This window comes from Aythya marila (assembly GCF_965140915.1).
Source record: "Aythya marila genome assembly, chromosome: 28".
NCBI lineage: Eukaryota > Metazoa > Chordata > Aves > Anseriformes > Anatidae > Aythya > Aythya marila.
This window is the reverse complement of record NC_139069.1, coordinates 1,007,751-1,031,347: the sequence shown is the minus strand read 5'-3', so window position 1 is coordinate 1,031,347 and position 23,597 is coordinate 1,007,751. Positions and strand designations below refer to the sequence as shown.

Below are 23,597 nucleotides of genomic sequence, written 5' to 3'. Positions count from 1 at the left end.
TGGCCAGCTTCAACTCTAGTTGGGCTTTTTCTCCCTACGAACGCGAACAGTGTCCCTGGATTCCTTCCACATTGCCTGACCCTGCTTCCAGCAGCCATACAATTTCTTGTTATGCCTGAGCTCCAGAAGAAGATCCCTGGTCAGCCAGGCTGGTCTTCTGCACTGCCTGCTTGACCTCCAATATTTTGGAATTCCCTGATCATGTGCTTTTAGGAGGCAGTGCTTAAAGGCTGTCCAACACTGATGGATGCCAAAACCTTCAAAAGCAGCTTCCCAGGGGCCTTGCTGACTAGTTCCCTGAGCAGCCTGAAGTCTGCTTTCCCCACATCCAGGGCTGAAGTTTTGGTGGCAGTTTTCCTTCTGTCACCAAAAAAGTTTAAACTCAACTGCTTCATAGTCTCTATGACTAAGACGGCCACCAATTGCCACGTCTTCCACAAGACCCTCTCTGTTTTCCAGCAACAGATCAAGGAAGGCACCTTTCCTGGTTGGCTCTCTTAGCACCTGCACCAAGAAGTTATCATCTAGGTGCTTTAAGAACCTTCTGGACCTGCTCGTGTTGGCTGTGTGATATACCCAATTAACTTCTGACAAGTTGAATTCCCCCATAAGGACAAGGGTAGTTGATCTCAAGGTATGTCTTAGTTCCTCAAAGAATAACTCATTGGTGTCATCATCCTGTTTGGGTGGTCTGTAATAGACTCCCACGATGACATCCCCTTCATTTGTTCATCCCTTAATCCTTACTCAGAGGCTCTCAACTTTGCCATCCCCAACTTGAAGCTCCCTACAGTCTAGCCCCTCCTTCACATACATCACCACCACCCCCACCTCCTCACCTGCCCTGCCTGTCCCTCCTGAAGAGCCTGGAGCCATCTATTGCAGCACACCAGCCATAGGACTCATCCCACCACGTTTTGCTTATGCCAACGATGTCGTAGCTGTGGGACTGGGCCAAGACTTCTAACTCATCCATTTTATTCCTCATACTGCATGCATCTGTGTAGAAGCACTTCAAATGCACTTCATTGCATGCAGCACCTTGTGGAGCTGACCGAAAGGCCTCACTGGCACACAGTCCCTCTGATTCTAGTGCACCATCACCAGCTCATCACCAGCATGCCTGGTTTTATCCCTTTCCCCCTTCGACTCTAGTTTAAAGCCCTATCTATCAGCCCTGGCAACTCCTGAGCCAAAATCCTTACCCCTCTCCGAGAGAGGTGCATCCCATCTGGTGCCAGTGGAACCGGTGTCACATAGACTTTCCTGTGATTGAAAAAAAACAAAGTTCTGTCGGTTGCACCAGTCCCGAAGCCATGTATTAATGTGATGAGTCTGTTTGTCAGCATTGATCCCCCCTTATCGGAAGGACAGAGGCAAACACAACCTGTGCCCTTGATCCTTTAAGTAGTCTCCCCAAAGCTCTAAAGTCCCTTTTGATTGCTCTCAGACTTCTCTTTGCTACCTTTTCATTTCCAGCCTGAAAGACCAGTAACAGGTAGTAGCCGGTGGGCTGTACCATGCACTTAACTTTCTTAGCAATGTTTCTTCTCCGTGAGAAGTCTGTGGGTTGGGCCCAGTTGTCATATTGGGCCCTCTGTCCCTTTCAGAAGGGAGTCCCCCATGATGATAACCCTATAAGCCCTAAGAAAAAGGGATGGAAAAATCTACTGCCGTTCTAGAGGCACAGATGCATGAAGTGCAAGGAAAAATATTGGCAAAAAGGTGTTCTGTGAACATTGTTTCTCCAGTTTCCAGCAGATAGTCCTCCAGACACACTAATGAATACTATGAGCAGGACTAGAGGGATCCTGCCTCAAGCCAGGGGGAGAAAACAGACAATTGTGTGCTATTTGACTTTAAGGATTTAATGGCTGGCACATCAGGCCCACAGCAGAATCAGGCTCTAGTGGACAGCGGTGCACAGTGTACTGTAATGTCATCAAGGGCCAGAAGCCATTTGTATTTCTGGAGAGACAGGGGGATCCCAGCAGTTAACAGTACTGGAGGCTGAAGTGAGTCTCACAGGGAAAGAGTGGCAAAAGCATCCCACTGAGACTAGCCTGGAGCCTTTGTGCATCCTTGGCATAGACTACTTCAAAGAGGGTACTTCCAAGATCCAAATTTCACTGGTGGGTTTTTGGCATAGCTGCCTGGGAGATGGAGGACATTAACCAGTTGTGTCTACCTTGCCCACTCTTTCACAGGACCCTTCTGCTCTGGAGGTGCTGATGGCCAATGAGCAGCAGGTGCCAATCACTACCAGCCGTGCACCTGAGGCAGTATTACAGTAACAGAGACTCCCTGATTCCCCTGCATGAGCTGGTTCATCAACTGGAGAGCCAAGGACTGATCAATAAAACTCTCTCACCCTTTAATAGTCCCATATGGACAGTGCAAAATTCTAATGGAGAGTCAAAGATAACGATGGACTTCTGTGGCCTGAATCAAGTCCCACCACCACTGAGTGCTGCTGTGCCGGGTATGCTAGAACTTCATTCAGTATGAACTGAATGAAGTGAACATGACGCCCATCTACAAGAAGGGCCGGAGGGCAGACCCGGGAAACTACAGGCCTGTCAGTTTGACCTCAGTGCCAGGGAAGTTCATGGAGCAGATCCTCTTGAGAGTCATCATGCAGCATTTGCAGGGCAAGCAGGCGATCAGGCCCAGTCAGCATGGGTTTATGAAAGGCAGATCCTGCTTGATGAACCTGATCTCCTTCTATGACAAAGTGACGCGCTGGGTGGATGAGGGAAAGGCTGTGGATGTGGTCTACCTTGACTTCAGCAAGGCTTTTGACACCGTCTCCCACAGCATTCTCCTCAAGTAACTGGCTGCTCTTGGCTTGGACTGGCGCACACTTCATTGGGTTAGAAACTGGCTGGATAGCCGGGCCCAAAGAGTCGTGGTAAATGGAGTCAAAAGGCTCTGCAGGAGGATCTGGATAGGCTGCACCAATGGGCTGAGGTCACCTGCATGAAGTTCAACAAGGCCAAGTGCCGGGTCCTGCACCTGGGGCGCAATAACCCCAAGCAGAGCTACAGGCTGGGAGAGGAATGGTTGGAGAGCTGCCAGGCAGAGAAGGACCTGGGAGTGATGGTTGATAGTCGGCTGAATATGAGAAGCCAAGAAGGCCAACAGCATCAGAAGCAGCATGGCCAGCAGGGCTAGGGAGGTGATTGTCCCCCTGTACTCAGCTCTGGTGAGGCCGCACCTCGAGTACTGTGTTCAGTTTTGGGCCCCTCGCTACAAGAAGGACATCGAGGTGCTTGAGCGGGTCCAGAGAAGGGTGACGAAGCTGGTGAGGGGCCTGGAGAACAAGTCCTACGAGGAGCGGCTGAGGGAGCTGGGCTTGTTCAGCCTGGAGAAGAGGAGGCTCAGGGGCGACCTTATCGCTCTCTACAGATACTTTAAAGGAGGCTGTAGCGAGGTGGGGGTTGGCCTGTTCTCCCACGTGCCTGATGACAGGACGAGGGGGAATGGGCTAAAGTTGTGCCAGGGGAGTTTTAGGCTGGATGTTAGGAAGAACTTCTTTACCAAATGGGTTGTTAGACATTGGAACAGGCTGCCCAGGGAAGTGGTGGAGTCACCATCCCTGGAAGTCTTTAAAAGACGATTATACGTAGAGCTTAGGGATATGGTTTAGTGGGGATTTTTAGCGTTAGGTAGAGGTTGGACTTGATGATCTTGAGGTCTCTTCCAACCTAGAAATTCTGTGATTCTGTGAACTGGAGTCAAAGGCAGTCAAGTGCTAGGCCACAATTAATATTCCTAATGCATTTTTGTCCATCCCTTTCACAGCAGTACACAAGCCACACTTTGCTTTCACATGAAGGGGTGTCCTGCCCACCTGGAATCAACTGCACCAGGGCTGGAAACACAGCCCTACCATTTGCCATGGGCTGACCCAGAGTGCTCAAGAACACAGGGAAGCTCCTGAACAACTCCAGCATGCTGGTGTCATCATCACATGGGACACCACAGCAGAAGTATTTGAGTAAGGGAATCAAATGTTCCAAATCCTTCTGAAAGCTTGTATTGCATTTCAACCCATTGTCTTTTTAGAGGTGGTTGTGAGATAACAGCCATGTGGTGCTGAGCTGCCTGCTAGGTTAAAGCACATCATGTTTGACAACCACAGTTTAAAAGCACTAATCACCCTTTCAAAAGTCATTTCCCCTGTGTTCAGAGAAGGGCAGTTGGTGATGCGTTCAGTGTGCTTCAACCACCACACCCCAGCAGAGACCCTGCTGCCTTGGGGAGCTGTCAGCCCTGAGGCCTTGGGGACACCTCGAGGGAGCCCAAGGGCACAGAGCAAGCGATGCCATGGTCGGGTGCTGTGCTGCTGAGCTGGGCCGGGCTCGTGGGACAGAGAGAGCTCGTGGCAAGAGGGCCCTGCTGCAGAGAGACAGCTGTGCCCAGGAGCAGCTCCTCTGCACAGTGCAGCAGGGCTGGGGGCTCTGACCGCAGCTGGCACACAGAGAGGAGAGAAGGAGAGAGGGCTTGGAGGCACTGAGGAGCGCAACAACAGAGGGCAGCGTGTGGCAGGACACATCTGCAGGCTCTTGACACCGTGAGGCTCTGGCAGCAGGGCCATGCAGGTGGGGTTGCCAGAGGGGTCTTCTACATCTGGCACATCCGATGGCTGATAGTATCTGTCAGGGTGGGTCTCACTCTACTTGTAATTTGGACTAGGAGATACTTTAGAGAATGGCATTTATGAATGGGCATTTCAGGAGGAAGACTGAGGCTTGGTTAGTCTGAAGAGGAAGATTTTTTTGGATTCTCTGCTTTAAGATTCTTGCAGTGGAGTGGAATCTGAGTGAGTCTGAGCACACAGCTTGTGGTATGGGGTCTGTTAGCATGGACAGGAAAGAGATGTGGGGACAGGGAACCAATTCCCAGCAAGGACATGAGCAGGCAGTGAGAGGCAGCTCCTGCCAGAAATGCTGTGTGAGGGAGAGCTCAGACATCTCCCTGGGACAATCGCTGCTCTTCTCTCCCACCAGCACAGGGCAGCTGAGACCAGAACGGATGGACAGACTGGCTGTGCTCTCTGAAGTACACTCTGCACTAGAGGAATAGTATCTGTGACTCTGAGGGTCCACAAGGTTTCACTTGTACTGCACCAGGAATGACAGTATGGAAAAAAGAAATTGCCACAGACCTTCTTTGCTGCTAGGGGACTTCGGAGCAGCAATTTGTTCATATCAAGAGTTAAAATAATCTGAGAATACCCCATGTTCCTCTTTACTTTTTTTTTATAGGTAAGGACTGTTAACTACACTGCCCACAACAGAGTCTCCTGCTCCCAGGGACACCCTCAGGCAACATCAGTCAGAGCTTATGAAATGGACCTGACTAAAGACTGCTTAATAGGTCGAAATTGAATCAGATATCAACAGATAATTTTGTTGTATTTTCTTACTGCCTTTTCCCTCCTTGGAAGAAACCCATGGCCACAACCAGCAAATGCCCAACATCAGCTCTGTGAGTAAGTTCCTCCTGCTGGCATTCGCAGACACGCGTGAGCTGCAGCTCCTGCACTTCACGCTCTTCCTGGGCATCTACCTGGCTGCCCTCCTGGGCAACGGCCTCATCCTCAGCGTCGTAGCCTGCGACCACCGCCTCCACACCCCCATGTACCTCTTCCTCCTCAACCTTTCCCTCCTCGACCTCGGATCCATCTCCACCACTCTGCCCAAATCCATGGCCAATGCCCTTTGGGACACCAGGACCATCTCCTATCAAGGATGTGCTGCACAGGTCTTTCTGTTTGTCTTCTTTATCACAGCAGAGTATTCCCTTCTCACAGTCATGGCCTATGACCGCTACGTTGCCATCTGCAAGCCCCTGCACTACAGGAGCCTCGTGGGCAGCAGAGCTTGTGCCCAGATGGCAGCAGCTGCCTGGGGCAGTGGCTTTCTCAATGCTGTCCTGCACACGGCCAGCACATTTTCCCTGCCCCTCTGCCAAGGCAATGTCCTTGAACAGTTCTTCTGTGAGATCCCCCAGATCCTCAAACTGTCCTGTTCAGATGCCTACCTCAGGGAAGTTGTATTTATTGCATTTAGCTTTTGTTTAGGCTTTGGTTGTTTTGTTTTTATTGTGGTGTCCTATGTGCAGATCTTCAGGGCAGTGCTGAGGATGCCCTCTGAGCAGGGCCGGCACAAAACCTTTTCCATGTGCCTTCCTCACCTGGCCGTGGTCTCCCTGTTTGTCAGCACTATCATGTTTACCTACCTGAAGCCCCCCTCATTCTCCTCCCCATCCCTGGACCTTGCAGTATCTTTTCTGTACTCCATGTTACCTCCAGCAGTGAACCCCCTCATCTACAGCATGAGGAACCAGGAGCTCAAGGATGCACTGAGGAAATTGTTTGAATACATATTTCTTAAAAAAAAAAAAATAATGTGCCTTTACGTTCTGAGTTTATCTCAGAAACAGTTAAGAAAGTAATTTGGTTTTATTTTTCTTGATAAATATGTTCTCCAAGTTGTGGTGTCGATTTAATTAATATCATGTTAGCCTCCTACCTGTTCATTTATCTCTTTACTTTTCATAATTATCTCATGTATATCTAAAGCCAGGCTTTCTGTGTAGCTATAGACAATAAAGAAGCAAGCAGAAATTCATAGGTCTCAGCTGCAGTGCATTCCCATCTCCTTTGAGAGACGTTATTTAAAAAAAAAATAGCAAAACTATTTGTGACAGTGATGCTTGACCACTTTCTTGAAACAGGGCCTCAACAGATAGAGCTTATTTTCAGGAGGACAGTCGTTTTCATAACGGGAGCTCACCTCTCCCCTCTCCTTCCATTTTCCACCTTCTATTGCTGAGTGTGACATCATATGGTATGGAATATCTCTGTGGCTGGTTTAGGTCAGCTGCCCTGGTGATGTCGCCTCCCTGTCTCTTGTGCACCCGCAGCCTGCTGGCTTTTTGGGGAGGGAGGATTAGAGGGATTCCTGATGCTATGACAGTACTGCTCAGCAGTAGACAAAACAGAACCGTGATACCAGTGCTGTTCTAGCTACTCAAGCTGAGCACAGCACTGTGTGGGCTTCTACAGGAAAAGTTAACTCCATCCCAGCCAGGCCCAGTACGCTCACATATTGAAAACACAGAACCACAGGGGTTGCTCTGCAGAGAATTACTTCATCAAATTCAGAGCCAGTGCAGGGCCACACACTGGACAAGAAGGCTCCCTCTGAGCTCTGTGGGGAGTCAGGAAGGTCCTAATAAGCAGCAGGAAGACTGAAGAAGACCAAGGCCGATCTGAAGGTTGGCTTATTCCCACCTGGGAGGCAGTGCTGGGCAGTGGGAAAGGCTATGAGAAAGACATGTGAGAAGACCATGAGAAACAAGGAAATATCACTGCCATTGCCCCAGGCCTGCAAAAAATCACTCACCAGACTTCTTTTCTGGGGCCGTGTGAGCCCAGGAGACAGCAGTGAATGGAGCCCACGGAGCGTGAGCCTGTCTGAGGTGGACTGAGTAGAGCTCAAGAGCTCAGTCTGGTGTGAGCAGGCAGAGGAGAGCTCTGCAGCCCCAGGGCACACAAAAGCCCCAGCAAAGAAGCCTGGCGAGTGATTCCTTGCAGCCCTGGGGCAATGGCAGTGACCTCATGAGCTGGGTCTGTCTCCCAGCCTGCCCAGCACAGCCCTGCAGAGTGTCCCCATGCCCCAGGCACCACAGCCCCCTTGCTCAGCAGAGCAGCACTGCCAGCTAGGGCTGGGGCTGGGGCTTGGAGGGTGCTTTCCCTGAATGTCAGCTTCAGGCTCATGGCTTCTGGATAAAAACATGATCTTCACTGTGCACAAGGAGCTGAGACACTGCCAACAGGTACAGGGCTGGAACATTGCCTGCAAGGTCCCTCCTGCCCTAGCACCTCCCACGACTGGCATGGAACTGGCTCCTGAGTGTCAGAGAGGCTGGGAGCCCAGCAGGTGTGCCATGAGGTTGGAGGATCACCAACAGATCATTTCCATCTGGGCAGGTCCTGGCCCAAAAAGGGGGTGTTTTGTAGGTGTGGTATTATAAGCTCAGTGGTGTCTCAAAAACACTAAGTCCAGCAGGAAGCGAATGGCTGTTAAATGGCCTGTGAGGTGAGCTCTTTCTGAAGTAGCTGACAGGTCACCCTTGACTCCTGGCTGGGATCTGTGCCTTTAGGCTCACATCTGCCAGTGTCCATGGTAGGGCAGCAGAAGGCACTTGCTGTGCATGTAGTTTCTGAGATCGGCTCTTTCTAAGTACCTGGTAGGCCCCATAGAGGAAGAGGTCTTGGGTAGGGGTTGTCATATCAGAGGTGTCAGCTTTTGCCTGAAGTCATCCTTTAGGACTGCTTTCATTTTTCTACACAGAGGGGGCCACTGCCTCCAAGATGCTTGGGGCAAACTGAACCATGCATGAGAGTTTGGAAAAAGGTACCCTGGGTGCAAAGAATTTCCCAGTTTATTAAAGAATTTATTAGGAATTTTTTTTTGTTAATTTGTTTTTACAATTAAATTTCTTGGGTTTGATTTAAATAAATGTATTTTTAACATCTTGTAATATTTTTTTAATTTCTTTTATCCAGTCATCTAATTTAGCTAAAGAAGCAAGCTTAATGAATATGTAAAAACAATAACAAGTCCCTCAGAATATCATTCATCTCAGTTTCTCTGTCTTCCCATCTCCTCTGGAGCTGGGAGAGAAGCCCCAGCACACAGGAGGGGCTCAGGATCAAGAGCCCAGCTACCACATGCAGGAGACGCTCCGGTGGCCCTCGGGGCTGCCCCTCACTGCCTGCTGGGCTCTGCTTCTCTGCTGCCTTCGGGTTGGGGCTGCTGCTTCCCTGGAGCCATGGCCATGGCCTGCAGCATGACGTGGCCTTTTCACTGCTGCTGTCTTTTGGCTTCCACATTGACCACTGCTGGCAGTGGAGGTGCCCTGAGAACTCCACCTGGCCCCACCTGATTTTCCCAAAGGGCTCCGGCCTTCTGCAGGTCTTTTCTGACATCTGCTGGTCCGGGGAAGTGCCTCAAACGCAACGGGGCCACTGGAGGTTTTCCCTGATTGCTTATGGTCAGACAGCAAAGCTCTGCCAGAATACCCAGTATTTTTTTCAGTACTTGAATGATAAAGCAACAACTCATCAACTCAAAAGATTCAATCCCTTCCGTAAAATGTCTCATGTGAAGTGTAATTTCTATCATGAAGAAATGTGATTTTTCAGGATGCATATTCATCCCAGGAGAAGAAATACTGGTGTTCACCTGTAGTTGCATTGTCATCGCTTTTCTATCATGGTGTGCTCCCTCCCTCATCTTCCAGGCACAAAACTCATCTTGATTACATAGACCCTGCTGAATTTCCCCTTTCCAGCTGCCTTTCTGGACCTATACACTTCCCATCATTCTCCTGGTTTGCCCTCCTCTTACCGTTAAATCATTCAGACCACTCTCAGTGACCCAGTTGCTGCTTGGAGTTTCAGTGAGTTCAAGGTCGCCCATCTCGCAGCAGTCTGTCTAATGGTTTCCTTAGTAAGACCCTCATCATTTATCATTGAATTAGTATGATATGGATTAATATTAACACAGTTATTTAAATCACTGTAAAATACATCATGTACAGTCATCCTTTTAAGAAGGTAAACATCACTGGAGGCAACAAAATAAGGAACTTGACCTTTTTTTTTTTTTTTTTGAAAATTGCAGCATGATTTCCTGTTGTTTGTTTTGAAATAGGAAAAACCCTGCTCTTCCCACCTAAGCAGGGCTTCAAAGGAGAAACCCTAGACCAATATAACCAGGAGAATGATGCTCTAAACTGAAACAGAACAAAATTCAGCCTTTAAAATGAAGAAAGATTTTTATTAGATGCTCCTTGAAATCTTCCCCCTTAACTACAACATGAAAGCTCTCCAATTAGCTGATCAAGTCTTGAAGACTTGAAGAAAATGGTGGGAGAGACATGGCTCCTTAGGAGTTTCTGTGTTTTAATGAGTTCCGTGGTGTATTTTGGTGCTGAGTCAGTGAAACTTGGGTACTGAGAGGAGAATGATGCAACAGAGCGAAAAAGCAAACTCAAAAGGAAAAGCTGAAGTGACTTGGAGTATTAATGGTCCCACTGAGGGCTGTTACTAACAAAGCCTCCCCAGGGACTGCTTAGGGCAGATAATTGGAGGCCATGATTACAGACAGGCAAAGCACTGTGCTGAGAAAAGTCTTGGTTGACTTTGGTGAAGACAAGGCCCAAGGCCTGACCCCAGCCACTGTGAGGAGGGATCCTGCACCCCCCTGTCTGGCTCAGGACTTTTCCTGGGGGTCTGAGGAATGTGGTGGGCAGTGTGATGCCACGAGAGGAAAACTGGTATGACACCATCCTGTCTCTGCACAGGGTTGCAAGGAATCAAAGAGGCTGCATTGCAATGACTATATCTCATTTTCTCAAAAGCTCTAGGCAAATTGTCAGGACTGTTGGGGCCTTCCCTTTTTACCAGCAACCTCTGTCTTTTCCTCTGCACGCTTTCCTATGCTATCCCACACTTTGTCCTGTTTCCCGGAAGTCTGCAGACACCCACCTCTGTTCACCACCTTGCTCTCATCCCAGCATTTCCATCATATCACCAACGTCTCATCAACCCTCACCAGCTGTTCCTTGAAAAATGAAGCTAAAGTCACATCATAGATACTCACCAGCACCTTTCAAGCCATGGGTCTGGTGCTGGCCTTGCAGCTTCTTGGCTACACACAGCCAAGCTTTGTGCCTGCTGCTGTCCACTCATGGACTCAAGCAGAAGGGACAGGACAACCCATCTGGGGGCCTTCTTTCTGCCTGGGTCCTCCTGGCTCTGGAGGCAGAGGGGATCCCCCAGTCAGCATGCCAAGCAGGTGCCTTCTGCTGGCCTAGCAGGGCCACTGCCAGATGTCAGCCCAAAAGTGCAGATCCCAGGGAGAAGTCAAGGCTGACCTGCCACCTCCAGACACAAGTGACCTCCCAGTCCCTTTCCGTGACATGTTCCTGCTGCTGCCCTATCAAGTGCAGAGACAGAAGTGCCCTTTTGTTGGGGCTGCTGCGTGCCCTGGGGCTGTAGAGCTCTCCTCTGTGTACTCACACCAGACTGAGCACTTGAGCTCTGGTCAGGCCACATGGGACATAACATGGTGCTCAGCAGTATATATTGGGGTCATCTTTCCAAGACAAGGTATCAGTTTCTCAGAGACTGGCAGCACAGTGGTCTGCTTATGGGAATAGAGGAGTTACTACATATTCCTCATGTTTGGGGTAGGAATTTCTTTTTCTTTTATTTTCCATTTCCTTTCCCTTCCTCAAGTGTCTATCTCTCTGTGAGTTTATATGTTCGTTCCCCTCTCTCTCTAGATGCGTTTCCTCCTCTCCCTTCAGAGGAGGAAGAAGCAGACAGCTCACGCATGTGTAGTTTCTGGTTGAGGTGAGCAAGGAGGAGGCTGGCTATGCTGCAAGGTGATGGAGGTCCGTGAAGCTGCAGGAGCCCTGCTCTCTTGCCTGGCAGATCCCCAGCACACAGTGCCTGTGCCCCGCAGGGCCAGCCCCGCTCCCCAGGCCAGCACAAGAGGCCTGGCCCAGCCACAGAGCAGCCTGCCCCAAGCAGGGGCCTGCACAAAGAGCTTTCCCTTTGCCCTTTCCCCATCAGTGCAGGCCCAGCAATGCTGCCCTGCTCTTCCCCAGGGCCATCCCTGCTCCCAGAGAGCCTTGCCCAGGGCACTGTGTCTGTGCTAGCCTGGCTGGCCATTGCTGCTTCCCTCCCTGTGCTCCCTCAGGGCCCCAAGCTGGTGGTGCTGCTGTGAGAGCCAGGGGCTGTGGTGCCCTGGGATCCCCGGGGGTCTCCCCCCCTGCCCATGCTGCTCAGGGTGGGCACCAGACCTACATCCATGGGGATCTCTGCTGCTGAGCCCCTTTCCACCTGCCCTGATGGCTCAGCAGCACAGGGCAGTGCTGGGCAGGACCATGGGGTGTCTCTAAGGGCACAAAGGGCAGGCAAGTGCTGCACCAGACCTGGCCCAGGAGCCTATAAGGAAGGTCTCTACTGTTGCTTTGCAGTTTTACGGGCCTTCACCTGCTGGCTCTCCACCACGTCTTCTGGCATTGCAGAGCCCTCCTTTAGCTCGTCGAATCCTCAGATTCCCCTTTTCCTTTACCAGACCCGTCTTTGGATACTCATACATTTTATGAGGTTCTAAGCACTACCCAGTGAGCACCATGTCCCTGCAGATCTCCTGACATCTCCAGGCTGGCATTGGCCATCTCACTGACTGCAGTGGGCAGTGTTGTCTATTTGGGCATGTGCTGCCACAAAAGGAGTTCTTGGCCCAGCCCTTGGTTCCTCAGGGACCACCCTGGGACTTTCAGCCTCTGTCCCTCACTCCATGACAAACCCCAGAAAACAGAAGAGCAGGGAGCAACCTCTTGGCTCCATTCCTGATAGCACATTTGGAAGAGGTGTCCAGGGTCCTGGGTTTGCCCTGAGAAAGACCCTCTTGTTACTGTGGTGCTAGCAGGTAGGCCAGTTGTTACCCAGGGCTGCACAGTGCCTGCTGCTGCCTGCAGACACAGACACTGCAAAGACAATAGGACTGTCATCAATGCATATGAGACCTCGAGACTAAGACAGATACAAGAGCACAAGAAAGCAATGAGGAACCAAAAAGAAAGAAGCAGTGAAAAGGCCACTTCCTGCTGCTGGCCATGGCCATGGCTCCAGGGAAGCAGCAGCTCTGACCCAAAGGCAGCAGAGAGGCAGAGCCCAGCGGGCAGTGAGGGGCAGCCCCGAGGGCCACTGGGGCTGCTCCTGCATGTGGCAGCTGGGCTCTTGATCCTGAGCCCCTCCTGCATGCTGGGGCTGCTCCCCCAGCACCAGAGGAGATGGGAAGAGACAGCAGCTCAGACCAATGAATTTCTGATGGCTTTCTTATTAGGTTTATCTACACAGGAAGCCAACTTCTACAGAAAAATAATTGACTTGTAGGAGGCTAGGAATAATATTTAATCAAAAGTGAAATAATGAGAGAAAATAATAATACACACATTTATTAATAGAAGACATCATATTATTTTCTTTCTCAGAATAGCTGGGATTTCTAATATTAGGCATAGCATTATAGGTGAATTTGATGATGATGTGTGTATTCAAGTAGAGTCCTGATGGAATCCCTTAGTTCCCGGTTCCTCAAGCTGTAGATGAGGGGGTTAAATACTGGAGGAACCACAGTGTACAGAAGTGTGACCACCAGGTCCAGGGATGGGGAGGAAATGGAGGGGGGCTTCAGGTAGGCAAAGATGGAAGTGCTGATCATCAGGGAGGTGACAATCAGGTGAGGGAGGCACGTGGAAAAGGCTTTGTGCTGGCCCTGCTCAGAGGGCATCCTCAGTACTGCCCTGAAGATCTGCACATAGGACAACACAATGAAAATAAAACAAACAAATGCTAACGAAATGCTAAATAGAATTGCCCAAACTTCTCTGAGATAGGAATCTGAGCAGGAGAGCTTGAGGATGTGGGGGATTTCACAGAAGAACTGGTCCACAGCATTGCCTTGGCAGAGGGGCAGGGAAAATGTGTTGGCCGTGTGCAGGACAGCATTGAGAAAGCCACTGCCCCAGGCAGCTGCTGCCATCTGGGCACAAGCTCTGCTGCCCACGAGGCTCCCGTAGTGCAGAGGCTTACAGATGGCAACGTAGCGGTCATAGGCCATGATGGTGAGAAGGGAAAACTCTGCATCAAAAAAAAAGACTAAAAAAAGTACTTGGGCAGCACACCCTTGATAGGAAATGGCCCTGGTGTCCCAGAGGGCATTGGCCATGGCTTTGGGCAGAGTGGTGGAGATGGATCCCAGGTCGAGGAGGGTGAGGTTGAGGAGGAAGAAGTACATGGGGTTGTGCAGGCGGTGGTCGCAGGCTACGGCGCTGAGGATGAGGCCGTTGCCCAGGAGGGCAGCCAGGTAGATGCCCAGGAAGAGCGCGAAGTGCAGGAGCTGCAGCTCTTGCGTGTCTGCGAATGCCAGCAGGAGGAACTCGCTCACAGAGCTGATGTTGGGCATTCTCTGACTTTGCACTTGCTTCTCTGTTGAAGAGGAGAAGGCAGAGCAATGTTAGAACAGAGCTCATTGAGGAGCAAAACTGCAACTATTTTCCTCACTTTATTTTATCCTAGTTGCCCGTATAACACATAGGAGAGGTATTGAATGGTGGAACTCCCTGATATTACTTCCACACTCCAGGTGATATCCTGTGGGTGCCAAGAGGCAAAGGACTTGTCCTCTGGGGAAGATTGAGCAGAGCAGCTCTTCCCAACAGTCCTGCTCTCTGCTGCCCTGGGCTACCCCTCTATAAGCTACAGGACCATCCCTCTCAGGTGCTGCCCTGAGAAGAAACAGGAGACAGCTGAGAGCAGAGAAGCCCCACTCCAAGTGCAGCTGAACAGCATCTTGACTTTTCTCCAGGGGACTGATCAGGATCTCAGCTCTTCCCTCCTAGACAGGGCCGCAGAGGCCTCATTTCTGCTGCCCACAGACAGCCATCTAGTAGCATGGACATGATGTTAGTATGGAGGTGTCTTTTCCTTGTGGCACCTCGATAACACAAGGATGCCACGAGAGAGCTGCATCCTGCGGAAGAGCAGCCTGCAGCCCAGGATGATGCCCCACAGACAGAGATGGATATCTGAAAGCTGGAGTGTCCCATATCCCAGCTGCACCCCCTACAGGGTCTGGAGGAGGCTTGGCCACTCCTCTCTTATCTGACTAGGTGTAGCTAGGTTATGACACTCCAAGGGGCTTCTGCCAGACTTCCTCACCTCACAGTGCAACCCAGCAGGACTCTCAAAGCCTACTGCATTGCCCACTGCCCTCCCAGAAACAAGACCCAGCAGGAGACCCTTCCAGGATCTGCAGCTGCATGGCCCTGCAGCCAGACACTTACCTTGTCAAGGGCTGTGCAGGTTTCTCCTGCAGGCAGCTCTCAGCATCCTCCCACTGCCAACTGCCTCCAAGCCTTCTCTCCTTCTCTGCTCTCCCCATGCCAGCTGCAGTCAGAGCCCCAGCCCTGCTGTGCTGTGCAGAGGAGCTGCTCCTGGGCACAGCTGTCTCTGTGCTTCGTGGGACTATCTCAAATGTGTTTTCCCTGTCCCACGAGCCTGGCCCAGCTCAGCAGCACAGCACCAGCCTAAGGCATTGGAATTACCCCTCTGGGGCTCTTCTGATGAGCCCACGAACCTCAGGCACTCACAGACAATTGAAGACATCTCTCCAGAAGTGCAAGTCAGAGGCAAGTTTCCTGCAGTGTTCTCCTGAGGGCCAGCACTGACACAGCCTCCCTTGGAGCTCGTTAGAGAAGAACACTGGAGGCATTGAGGACAAGGAGACAAAGGCAATGTGAAGGTGACACTGATGTGTAGGAAAACTGGATTTGTGTCACCAAGCACAAGGGCCAGGCCTTGACCCATGTCCCCTGGGAAGGGAGATCCTTAGCATCACACCTTGCTCCGGACTCTTTGTGGGGCAGTAGGAGATGGGGATGTTCATTGCCAAGTGCAGGAGAATGGTGCAACCCCTGCCTGGTTCATAGGAGGGGATGAGGAAGCAATGAGGCCCTGGTGCTTTAACGATCAGCTGTCTCCTCATAGGCCTCAGTGGCAGAGACAACAGCCATAGCCATGGACATAAAGACCTGGTCCTGTTGGGAATTTAAGCCTTATCACAGCCCTCTATCCTGTCTAAACATGGCTTTCCTAGGGACTCCAAGACCTCCACATCTTTCTTTTTTGACTGCAGACCCTTATCTCTGTGGGGTCACAGCAGATCTGAGCTGAGCATGATAACTCAGATCTTCTTGGTGGTCATGCTCCTCGTCAGGCAGCTCTGTAGGAAGCTGGCCTGGTTCCTCGTGAGCAGGCACCACTGCTCTGTGGCATCCCTCGTTGTACCCAGGGCCTCCTCCTCCTGGCCACTACTCACTCAGCAGGGTCCCAGGGTGCCCTGATGTGTGGGGTTTCTCTCCCCCTGGTACATGACTGGGCTCTTCTCCATGTGAAAGTCAAGAGTTTTCTGAAGTCAAAATCCTGCAGATTCTCAAGGTTCACCCACAGTGATGCTCCATTCTATCACCTGTTAATATCAGCAGGCAGACAGTTCAACCTTAGTGTAATTGTGCTATCTCTGACCAGACAGCAGCAGCAGCAAGAGTTGCAGGGAAATTTGGATAATTCAGGAGTAACTGACTAAATGGAATTGCAGCACAGTCACTCAAGGGCAGGGGATGGAAGGCTGTCAGGTTCCACATTTGCTGTGCTTTCTTCTCATGCATGCTGTCAGTTTGTCTGACAACGTTATGGGACTGTGCAGGTCAAAATTGGACAGGCCAAAGCCTATCTGGAGCTCAATCCATCTATTAATGTCAAAAAAAATAAAAAATATAAAATAAAATAAGACAGAAATGGTATAAATAGTTTAAATGAAGGAGGATTAGGGAGAATCATAATGCTTTACTGGATTTTGGGGGGAAAACAGTGACAAGGGATGAGGTAAAGGCTGAGACACTTAATGCCTTCTTTGCCTGTGCTATTAGCAGCAAGACCAGCTTTTTCCCCTGGATATTTCTTCCTCCTCATAGCCAGTGCCAACCTTCCAATGCAAACTTTGTAGCATTTTTTTCTCTCCTGCTCATTCATAATAACAAAAGAATCTCCATCAACGTGGAAACCCTTTCTGAAGTAAGCATCACAACCCAGCAGGCTCCTTGCAGCCTGTCAGCCAAGCAGACACAAGTCACCTCAGCAGCAGCTTCCAAGCCAGGGGCCTGCTGCTGGCCTTGCAGCTTCTTGGCTAGACACAGCCAAGCCTTGTGCCTGCTGCTGCCCACTCATGGACTCAAGCAGAAGGGACAGGACAACCCATGTTGGGGCCTTCTTTCTGCCTGGGTCCTCCTGGCTCTGGAGGCAGAGGGGATCCCCCAGTCAGCATGCCAAGCAGGTGCCTTGTGCTGGCCTAGCAGGGCCACTGCCAGATGTCAGCCCAAAAGTGCAGCTCCCAGGGAGGTCACCTGTGTCAGGAGGTGCCAGGTCACCCTCTACTTTTGAGAAGTCAAGGCACTTGCTTGGCATGCTGACTGGGGGATCCCCTCTGCCTACACACCCAGGAAGACCAAGACAGAAAGGAGGCCCCCAGATGGATTGTCCTGTCCCTTCTGCTTGAGTCCATGAGTGGGCAGCAGCAGGCACAAGGCTTGGCTGTGTGTAGCCAAGAAGCTGCAAGGCCAGCAGCAGGCCCTTGGCTTGGAAGCTGCTGCTGAGGTGACTTGTGTCTGGTTGGCTAAGAGGCCACAAGGAGCCTGCTGGGTCAGGATGCCTACTTCAGGAGGGGTTTCCACCCTCATCGAGCTTTCTGTGGTAATAGGAAAGAGCAGGAGAGAAAAAACAGCCACAAAGTGAAACTTGAAGTGTAGCTCTGACTATGAGCTGGAAGAAATATCCAGGGGAACAACTGGTCTTGCTGGTAGAGACTGAGGAAAAGAAGGCATTATGTTCCTCAGGTTTTGTCATCAGGTTTTCCCAAACACCCATTAAAGATGATCATTCTTCTAAATCCTCTTTTATAAAAGTATTTATATACACTTTTTTGTTTGTTTGTTTTGTTGTGTTTTTTTTTTTGTTGTTGTTGTTGTTGTTTTTTTTTTTTTTTTTTTTTTTTGTCTTTGACAGTAATAGATGGATTGAGCTCCAGCTGGGCTTTGGACCTTCTAATTTTTTCTAATTTTCACCTGCACAGCCCCATAATATTCAGGACACAGCTCCAGAGAAACTGACAGCATGCATGAGAAGGAAGCACAGAAGAGGTGGAACCTGGCAGCCTTCCATCCCCTACTCTCCTGTGATTCTATGCTGCACTTTTATTCAGCTTCTTACTCCTGTATTATCCAAACGTTCCATGCAGCTCCTGATGCTGCTATCTTGTCAGAGACAGCACAGACACGGGAAGGTTGAACTATCTGCCTGCAGACATGAACACCTGACAGAATGGAGCATCTGTCCAGTGGAATCTTGAGAAACTGCAGTAGTTTGCCTAAAGGAACAACTTGAACAATAAGTGCCTAGTCCTGTGCCAGAGGAATAGGAACTACACATCAGGGCAGACTCTACTGAGGGAGCAGTGACCAGGAGGAGGAGGGCCTGGGCACCACGAGGGATGCCTTATGAGCTGTGGTGCCTGCTCACCAGGAGCCAAGCCAGCTTCCTAGAGCTGCCTTATGAGGAGCAGGACCTCCAAGAAAATCTGAGTTATCATACTCAAGCTCAGACCCAGTGTGGCACCACACAGAAGAGGGTCTGCAGCCCTCAGGAGGTACAGGTCTGGGAGTCCCTAGGACAGCCTGGTGTGGAAAGGATCAAGGGCTCTACGAGGGCTCAAAGTCACAACCCAGGTCTTTGTGTCCATGGCTATGGCTGTTGTCTCTGCCACTGAGGCCTATGAGGAGACAGGTGATCGTTAAAGCACCAGGGCCTCATTGCCTCCTCGCCCCCAACCATGAACCAGGCAGGGGTCGTACCATTCTCCTGCACTTGGCAATGCACATCCCCATCTCCTACTGCCCCACAAAGAGCCCTGAGCAACCTGTCAAGGGAAAGGATCTCCCTTCCTGTGTGCCATGCAACAAGACCTGGCCCTTGTGCTTGCTGACACACATCCAATTTTCCTACACCTCAGTGTCACCTTCACATTGCCTTTGTCTCCTTGTCCTCACTGCTTCCAGGGTTCTGCTCTAACGAGCTCCAAGGGAGGCTGTGTCAGTGCTGGCCCTCAGGGGGACACTGCAGGAAACTTGCCTCTGACTTGGACTTCTGGAGAGCTGTCTTCAATTGTCTCTGAGTGCCTGAGGTTCGTGGGCTCATCAGAAGAGCCCCAGAGGGGTAATTCCAATGCCTTAGGCTGGTGCTGTGCTGCTGAGCTGGGCCGGGCTCGTGGGACAGAGAAAACACATTTGAGATAGTCCCACGAAGCACAGAGACAGCTGTGGCCAGGAGCAGCTCCTCTGCACAGCACAGCAGGGCTGGGGCTCTGACTGCAGCTGGCATGGGGAGAGCAGAGAAGGAGAGAAGGCTTGGAGGCAGTTGGCAGTGGGAGGATGCTGAGAGCTGCCTGCAGGAGAAACCTGCACAGCCCTTGACAAGGTGAGTGTCTGGCTGCAGGGCCATGCAGCTGCAGGTCCTGAAAGGGTCCCCTACTGGGTCTTGTTTCTGGAAGGGCAGTGGGCAATGCAGTAGGCTTTGAGAGTCCTGCTGGGTTGCCCTGCGAGGTGAGGAAGTCTGGCAGAAGCCCCTTGGAGTGTCATAACCTAGCTACACCTAGTCAGATAAGAGAGGAGTGGCCAAGCCTCCTCCAGACTCTGCAACGCTGCAGCTGGGATATGGGACACTCCAGCTTTCAGATATCCAGCTCTGTCTGTGGGGTAACCTCCTGGGCTGCAGGCTACTCTTCCGCAGGATGCAGCTCTCTCGTGGCATCCTTGTGTTATCGAGGTGCCACAAGGAAAAGACACCTCCATACTAACATCATGTCCATGCTACTAGATGGCTGTCTGTGTGCAGCAGAAATGAGGCCTCTGCAGCCCTGTCTAGGAGGGAAGAGCTGAGATCCTGATCAGTCCCGTGGAGAAAAGGTGAAGATTCTGTTCAGCTGCACTTGGAGTGGGGCTTCTCTGCTCTCAGCTGTCTCCTGTTTCTTCTCAGGGCAGCACCTGAGAGGGATGGTCCTGTAGCTTATAGAGGGGTAGCCCAGGGCAGCAGAGAGCAGGACTGTTGGGAAGAGCTGCTCTGCTCAATTTTCCCCAGAGGACAAGTCCTTTGACTCTTGGCACCCACAGGATATCACCTGGAGTGTTGAAGTAATATCAGGGAGTTCCACCATCCAATACCTCTCCTATGTGTTATACGGGCAACTAGGATAAAATAAAGTGAGGAAAATAGTTGCAGTTTTGCTCCTCAATCAGCTCTGTTCTAACATTGCTCTGCCTTCTCCTCTTCAACAGAGAAGCAAGTGCAAAGTCAGAGAATGCCCAACATCAGCTCTGTGAGCGAGTTCCTCCTGCTGGCATTCGCAGACACGCGCGAGCTGCAGCTCCTGCACTTCGCGCTCTTCCTGGGCATCTACCTGGCTGCCCTCCTGGGCAACGGCCTCATCCTCAGCGCCGTAGCCTGCCACCACCACCTCCACACCCCCATGTACTTCTTCCTCCTCAACCTCGCCCTCCTCTACGTGAGCTGCATCTCTACCACTCTGCCCAGAGCCATGGCCAATGCCCTCTGGGACACCAGGGCCATCTCCTATCAAGGGTGTGCTGCCCAAGTACTTTTTTTAGTCTTTTTTTTTGATGCAGAGTTTTCCCTTCTCTCTGTCATGGCCTATGACCGCTACGTTGCCATCTGTAAGCCTCTGCACTACGGGAGCCTCCGGGGCAGCAGAGCTTGTGCCCAGATGGCAGCAGCTGCCTGGGCCAGTGGCTTTCTCAATGCTGTCCTGCACACAGCCAACACATTTTCCCTTCCCCTCTGCCAAGACAATGCTGTGGACCAGTTCTTCTGTGAAATCCCCCACATCCTCAAGCTCTCCTGCTCAGATTCCTATCTCAGAGAAGTTTGGGCAATTCTATTCAGCATTTCGTTAGCATTTGTTTGTTTTATTTTCATTGTGGCGTCCTATGTGCAGATCTTCAGGGCAGTACTGAGGATGCCCTCTGAGCAGGGCCGGCACAAAGCCTTTTCCACGTGCCTCCCTCACCTGATTGTCACCTCCCTGATGATCAGCACTGCCATCTTTGCCTACCTGAAGCCCCCCTCCATTTCCTCCCCATCCCTGGACCTGGTGGTCACACTTCTGTACACTGTGGTTCCTCCAGTATTTAACCCCCTCATCTACAGCTTGAGGAACCGGGAACTAAGGGATTCCATCAGGACTCTACTTGAATACACACATCGTCATCAAATTCACCTATAATACTATGCCTAATATTAGAAATCCCAGCTATTCTGAGAAAGAAAATAATATGATGTCTTCTATTAATAAATGTGTGTATTATTATTTTCTCTCATTATTTCACTTTTGATTAAATATTATTCCTAGCCTCCTACAAGTCAATTATTTTTCTGTAGAAGTTGGCTTCCTGTGTAGATAAACCTAATAAGAAAGCCATCAGAAATTCATTGGTCTGAGCTGCTGTCTCTTCCCATCTCCTCTGGTGCTGGGGGAGCAGCCCCAGCATGCAGGAGGGGCTCAGGACCAAGAGCCCAGCTGCCACATGCAGGAGCAGCCCCAGTGGCCCTCGGGGCTGCCCCTCACTGCCCGCTGGGCTCTGCCTCTCTGCTGCCTTTGGGTCAGAGCTGCTGCTTCCCTGGAGCCATGGCCATGGCCAGCAGCAGGAAGTGGCCTTTTCACTGCTTCTTTCTTTTTGGTTCCTCATTGCTTTCTTGTGCTCTTGTATCTGTCTTAGTCTCGAGGTCTCATATGCATTGATGACAGTCCTGTTGTCTCTGCAGTGTCTGTGTCTGCAGGCAGCAGCAGGCACTGTGCAGCCCTGGGTAACAACTGGCCTACCTGCTAGCACCACAGTAACAAGAGGGTCTTTCTCAGGGCAAACCCAGGACCCTGGACACCTCTTCCAAATGTGCTATCAGGAATGGAGCCAAGAGGTTGCTCCCTGCTCTTCTGTTTTCTGGGGTTTGTCATGGAGTGAGGGACAGAGGCTGAAAGTCCCAGGGTGGTCCCTGAGGAACCAAGGGCTGGGCCAAGAACTCCTTTTGTGGCAGCACATGCCCAAATAGACAACACTGCCCACTGCAGTCAGTGAGATGGCCAATGCCAGCCTGGAGATGTCAGGAGATCTGCAGGGACATGGTGCTCACTGGGTAGTGCTTGGAACCTCATAAAATGTATGAGTATCCAAAGACGGGTCTGGTAAAGGAAAAGGGGAATCTGAGGATTTGATGGGCTAAAGGAGGGCTCTGCAATGCCAGAAGACGTGGTGGAGAGCCAGCAGGTGAAGGCCCGTAAGACTGCAAAGCAACAGTAGAGACCTTCCTTATAGGCTCCTGGGCCAGGTCTGGTGCAGCACTTGCCTACCCTTTGTGCCCTCAGAAACACCCCATGGTCCTGCCCAGCACTGCCCTGTGCTGCTGAGCCATCAGGGCAGGTGGAAAGGGACTCAGCAGCAGAGATCCCCATGGACGTAGGTCTGGTGCCCACCCTGAGCAGTATGGGCAGGGGGGGAGACCCACGGGGGTCCCAGGGCACCACAGCCCCTGGTTCTCACAGCAGCACCGCCAGCTTGGGGCCCTGAGGGAGCACAGGGAGGGAAGCAGCAATGGCCAGCCAGGCTAGCACAGACAAACTGCCCTGGGCAAGGCTCTCTGGGAGCAGGGATGGCCCTGGGGAAGAGCAGGGCAGCATTGCTGGGCCTGCACTGATGGGGAAAGGGCAAAGGGAAAGCTCTTTGTGCAGGCCCCTGCTTGGGGCAGGCAGCTCTGTGGCTGGGCCAGGCCTCTTGTGCTGGCCTGGGGAGCGGGGCTGGCCCTGCGGGGCACAGGCACTGTGTGCTGGGGATCTGCTAGGCAAGAGAGCAGGGCTCCTGCAGCTTCACGGACCTCCATCACCTTGCAGCATACCCAGCCTCCTCCTTGCTCACCTCAACCAGAAACTACACATGCATGAGCTGTCTGCTTCTTCCTCCTCTGAAGGGAGAGGAGGAAACGCATCTAGAGAGAGAGGGGAACGAACATATAAACTCACAGAGAGATAGACACTTGAGGAAGGGAAAGGAAATGGAAAATAAAAGAAAAAGAAATTCCTACCCCAAACATGAGGAATATGTAGTAACTCCTCTATTCCCATAAGCAGACCACTGTGTTGCCAGTCTCTGAGAAACTGATACCTTGTCTTGGAAAGATGACCCCAATATATACTGCTGAGCACCATGTTATGTCCCATGTGGCCTGACCAGAGCTCAAGTGCTCAGTCTGGTGTGAGTACACAGAGGAGAGCTCTACAGCCCCAGGGCACGCAGCAGCCCCGAAAAAAGGGCACTTCTGTCTCTGCACTTGATAGGGCAGCAGCAGGAACGTGTCACAGAAAGGGACTGTGAGGTCACTTGTGTCTGAAGGTGGCAGGTCACCCTTGACTTCTTCCTGGGAGCTGCACTTTTGGGCTGACATCTGGCAGTGGCCCTGCTAGGCCAGCAGAAGGCTCCTGCTTGGCATGCTGGCTTGGCATGCCTCCAGAGCCAGGAGGACCCAGGCAGAAAGAAGGCCCCCAGATGGGTTGTCCCGTCCCTTCTGCTTGAGTCCATGAGTGGACAGCAGCAGGCACAAAGCTTGGCTGTATCTAGCCAAGAAGCTGCAAGGCCAGCACCAGACCCATGGCTTGGAAGGTGCTGGTGAGTATCTATGATGTGACTTTAGCTTCATTTTTCAAGGAACAGCTGGTGAGTGTTGATGAGACGTTGGTGATATGATGGAAATGCTGGGATGAGAGCAAGGTGGTGAACAGAGGTGGGTGTCTGCAGACTTCCAGGAAATAGGACAAAGTGTGGGA

At 51.3% G+C, this 23,597-nt stretch overlaps 3 protein-coding genes across 3 annotated transcripts; 2 read left to right on the top strand and 1 right to left on the bottom strand.

Annotated features, from left to right (window-relative positions):
- Positions 1–402: 402 nt before the first annotated feature.
- On the top strand, positions 403–9,516 carry LOC309888191 (olfactory receptor 14C36-like; the record flags this gene model as incomplete). The annotated part of the gene is made up of 3 exons (XM_082780427.1): positions 403–487; positions 5,525–6,380; positions 9,441–9,516. The coding sequence occupies 3 exons, from the start codon at positions 403–405 to the stop codon at positions 9,514–9,516; spliced, it is 1,017 nt and encodes a 338-aa protein (XP_082636553.1).
- A 3,605-nt stretch (positions 9,517–13,121) lies between these two features.
- Positions 13,122–14,063, bottom strand: LOC309888189 (olfactory receptor 14C36-like; the record flags this gene model as incomplete). The annotated part of the gene is made up of 1 exon (XM_082780425.1): positions 13,122–14,063. One exon carries the CDS (start codon positions 14,061–14,063, stop codon positions 13,122–13,124), a length of 942 nt encoding a protein of 313 aa, XP_082636551.1.
- A 6,003-nt stretch (positions 14,064–20,066) lies between these two features.
- LOC309888188 (olfactory receptor 14C36-like) lies at positions 20,067–21,008 on the top strand (the record flags this gene model as incomplete). The annotated part of the gene is made up of 1 exon (XM_082780424.1): positions 20,067–21,008. The coding sequence occupies one exon, from the start codon at positions 20,067–20,069 to the stop codon at positions 21,006–21,008; it is 942 nt and encodes a 313-aa protein (XP_082636550.1).
- Between the last annotated feature and the right edge of the window lie 2,589 nt (positions 21,009–23,597).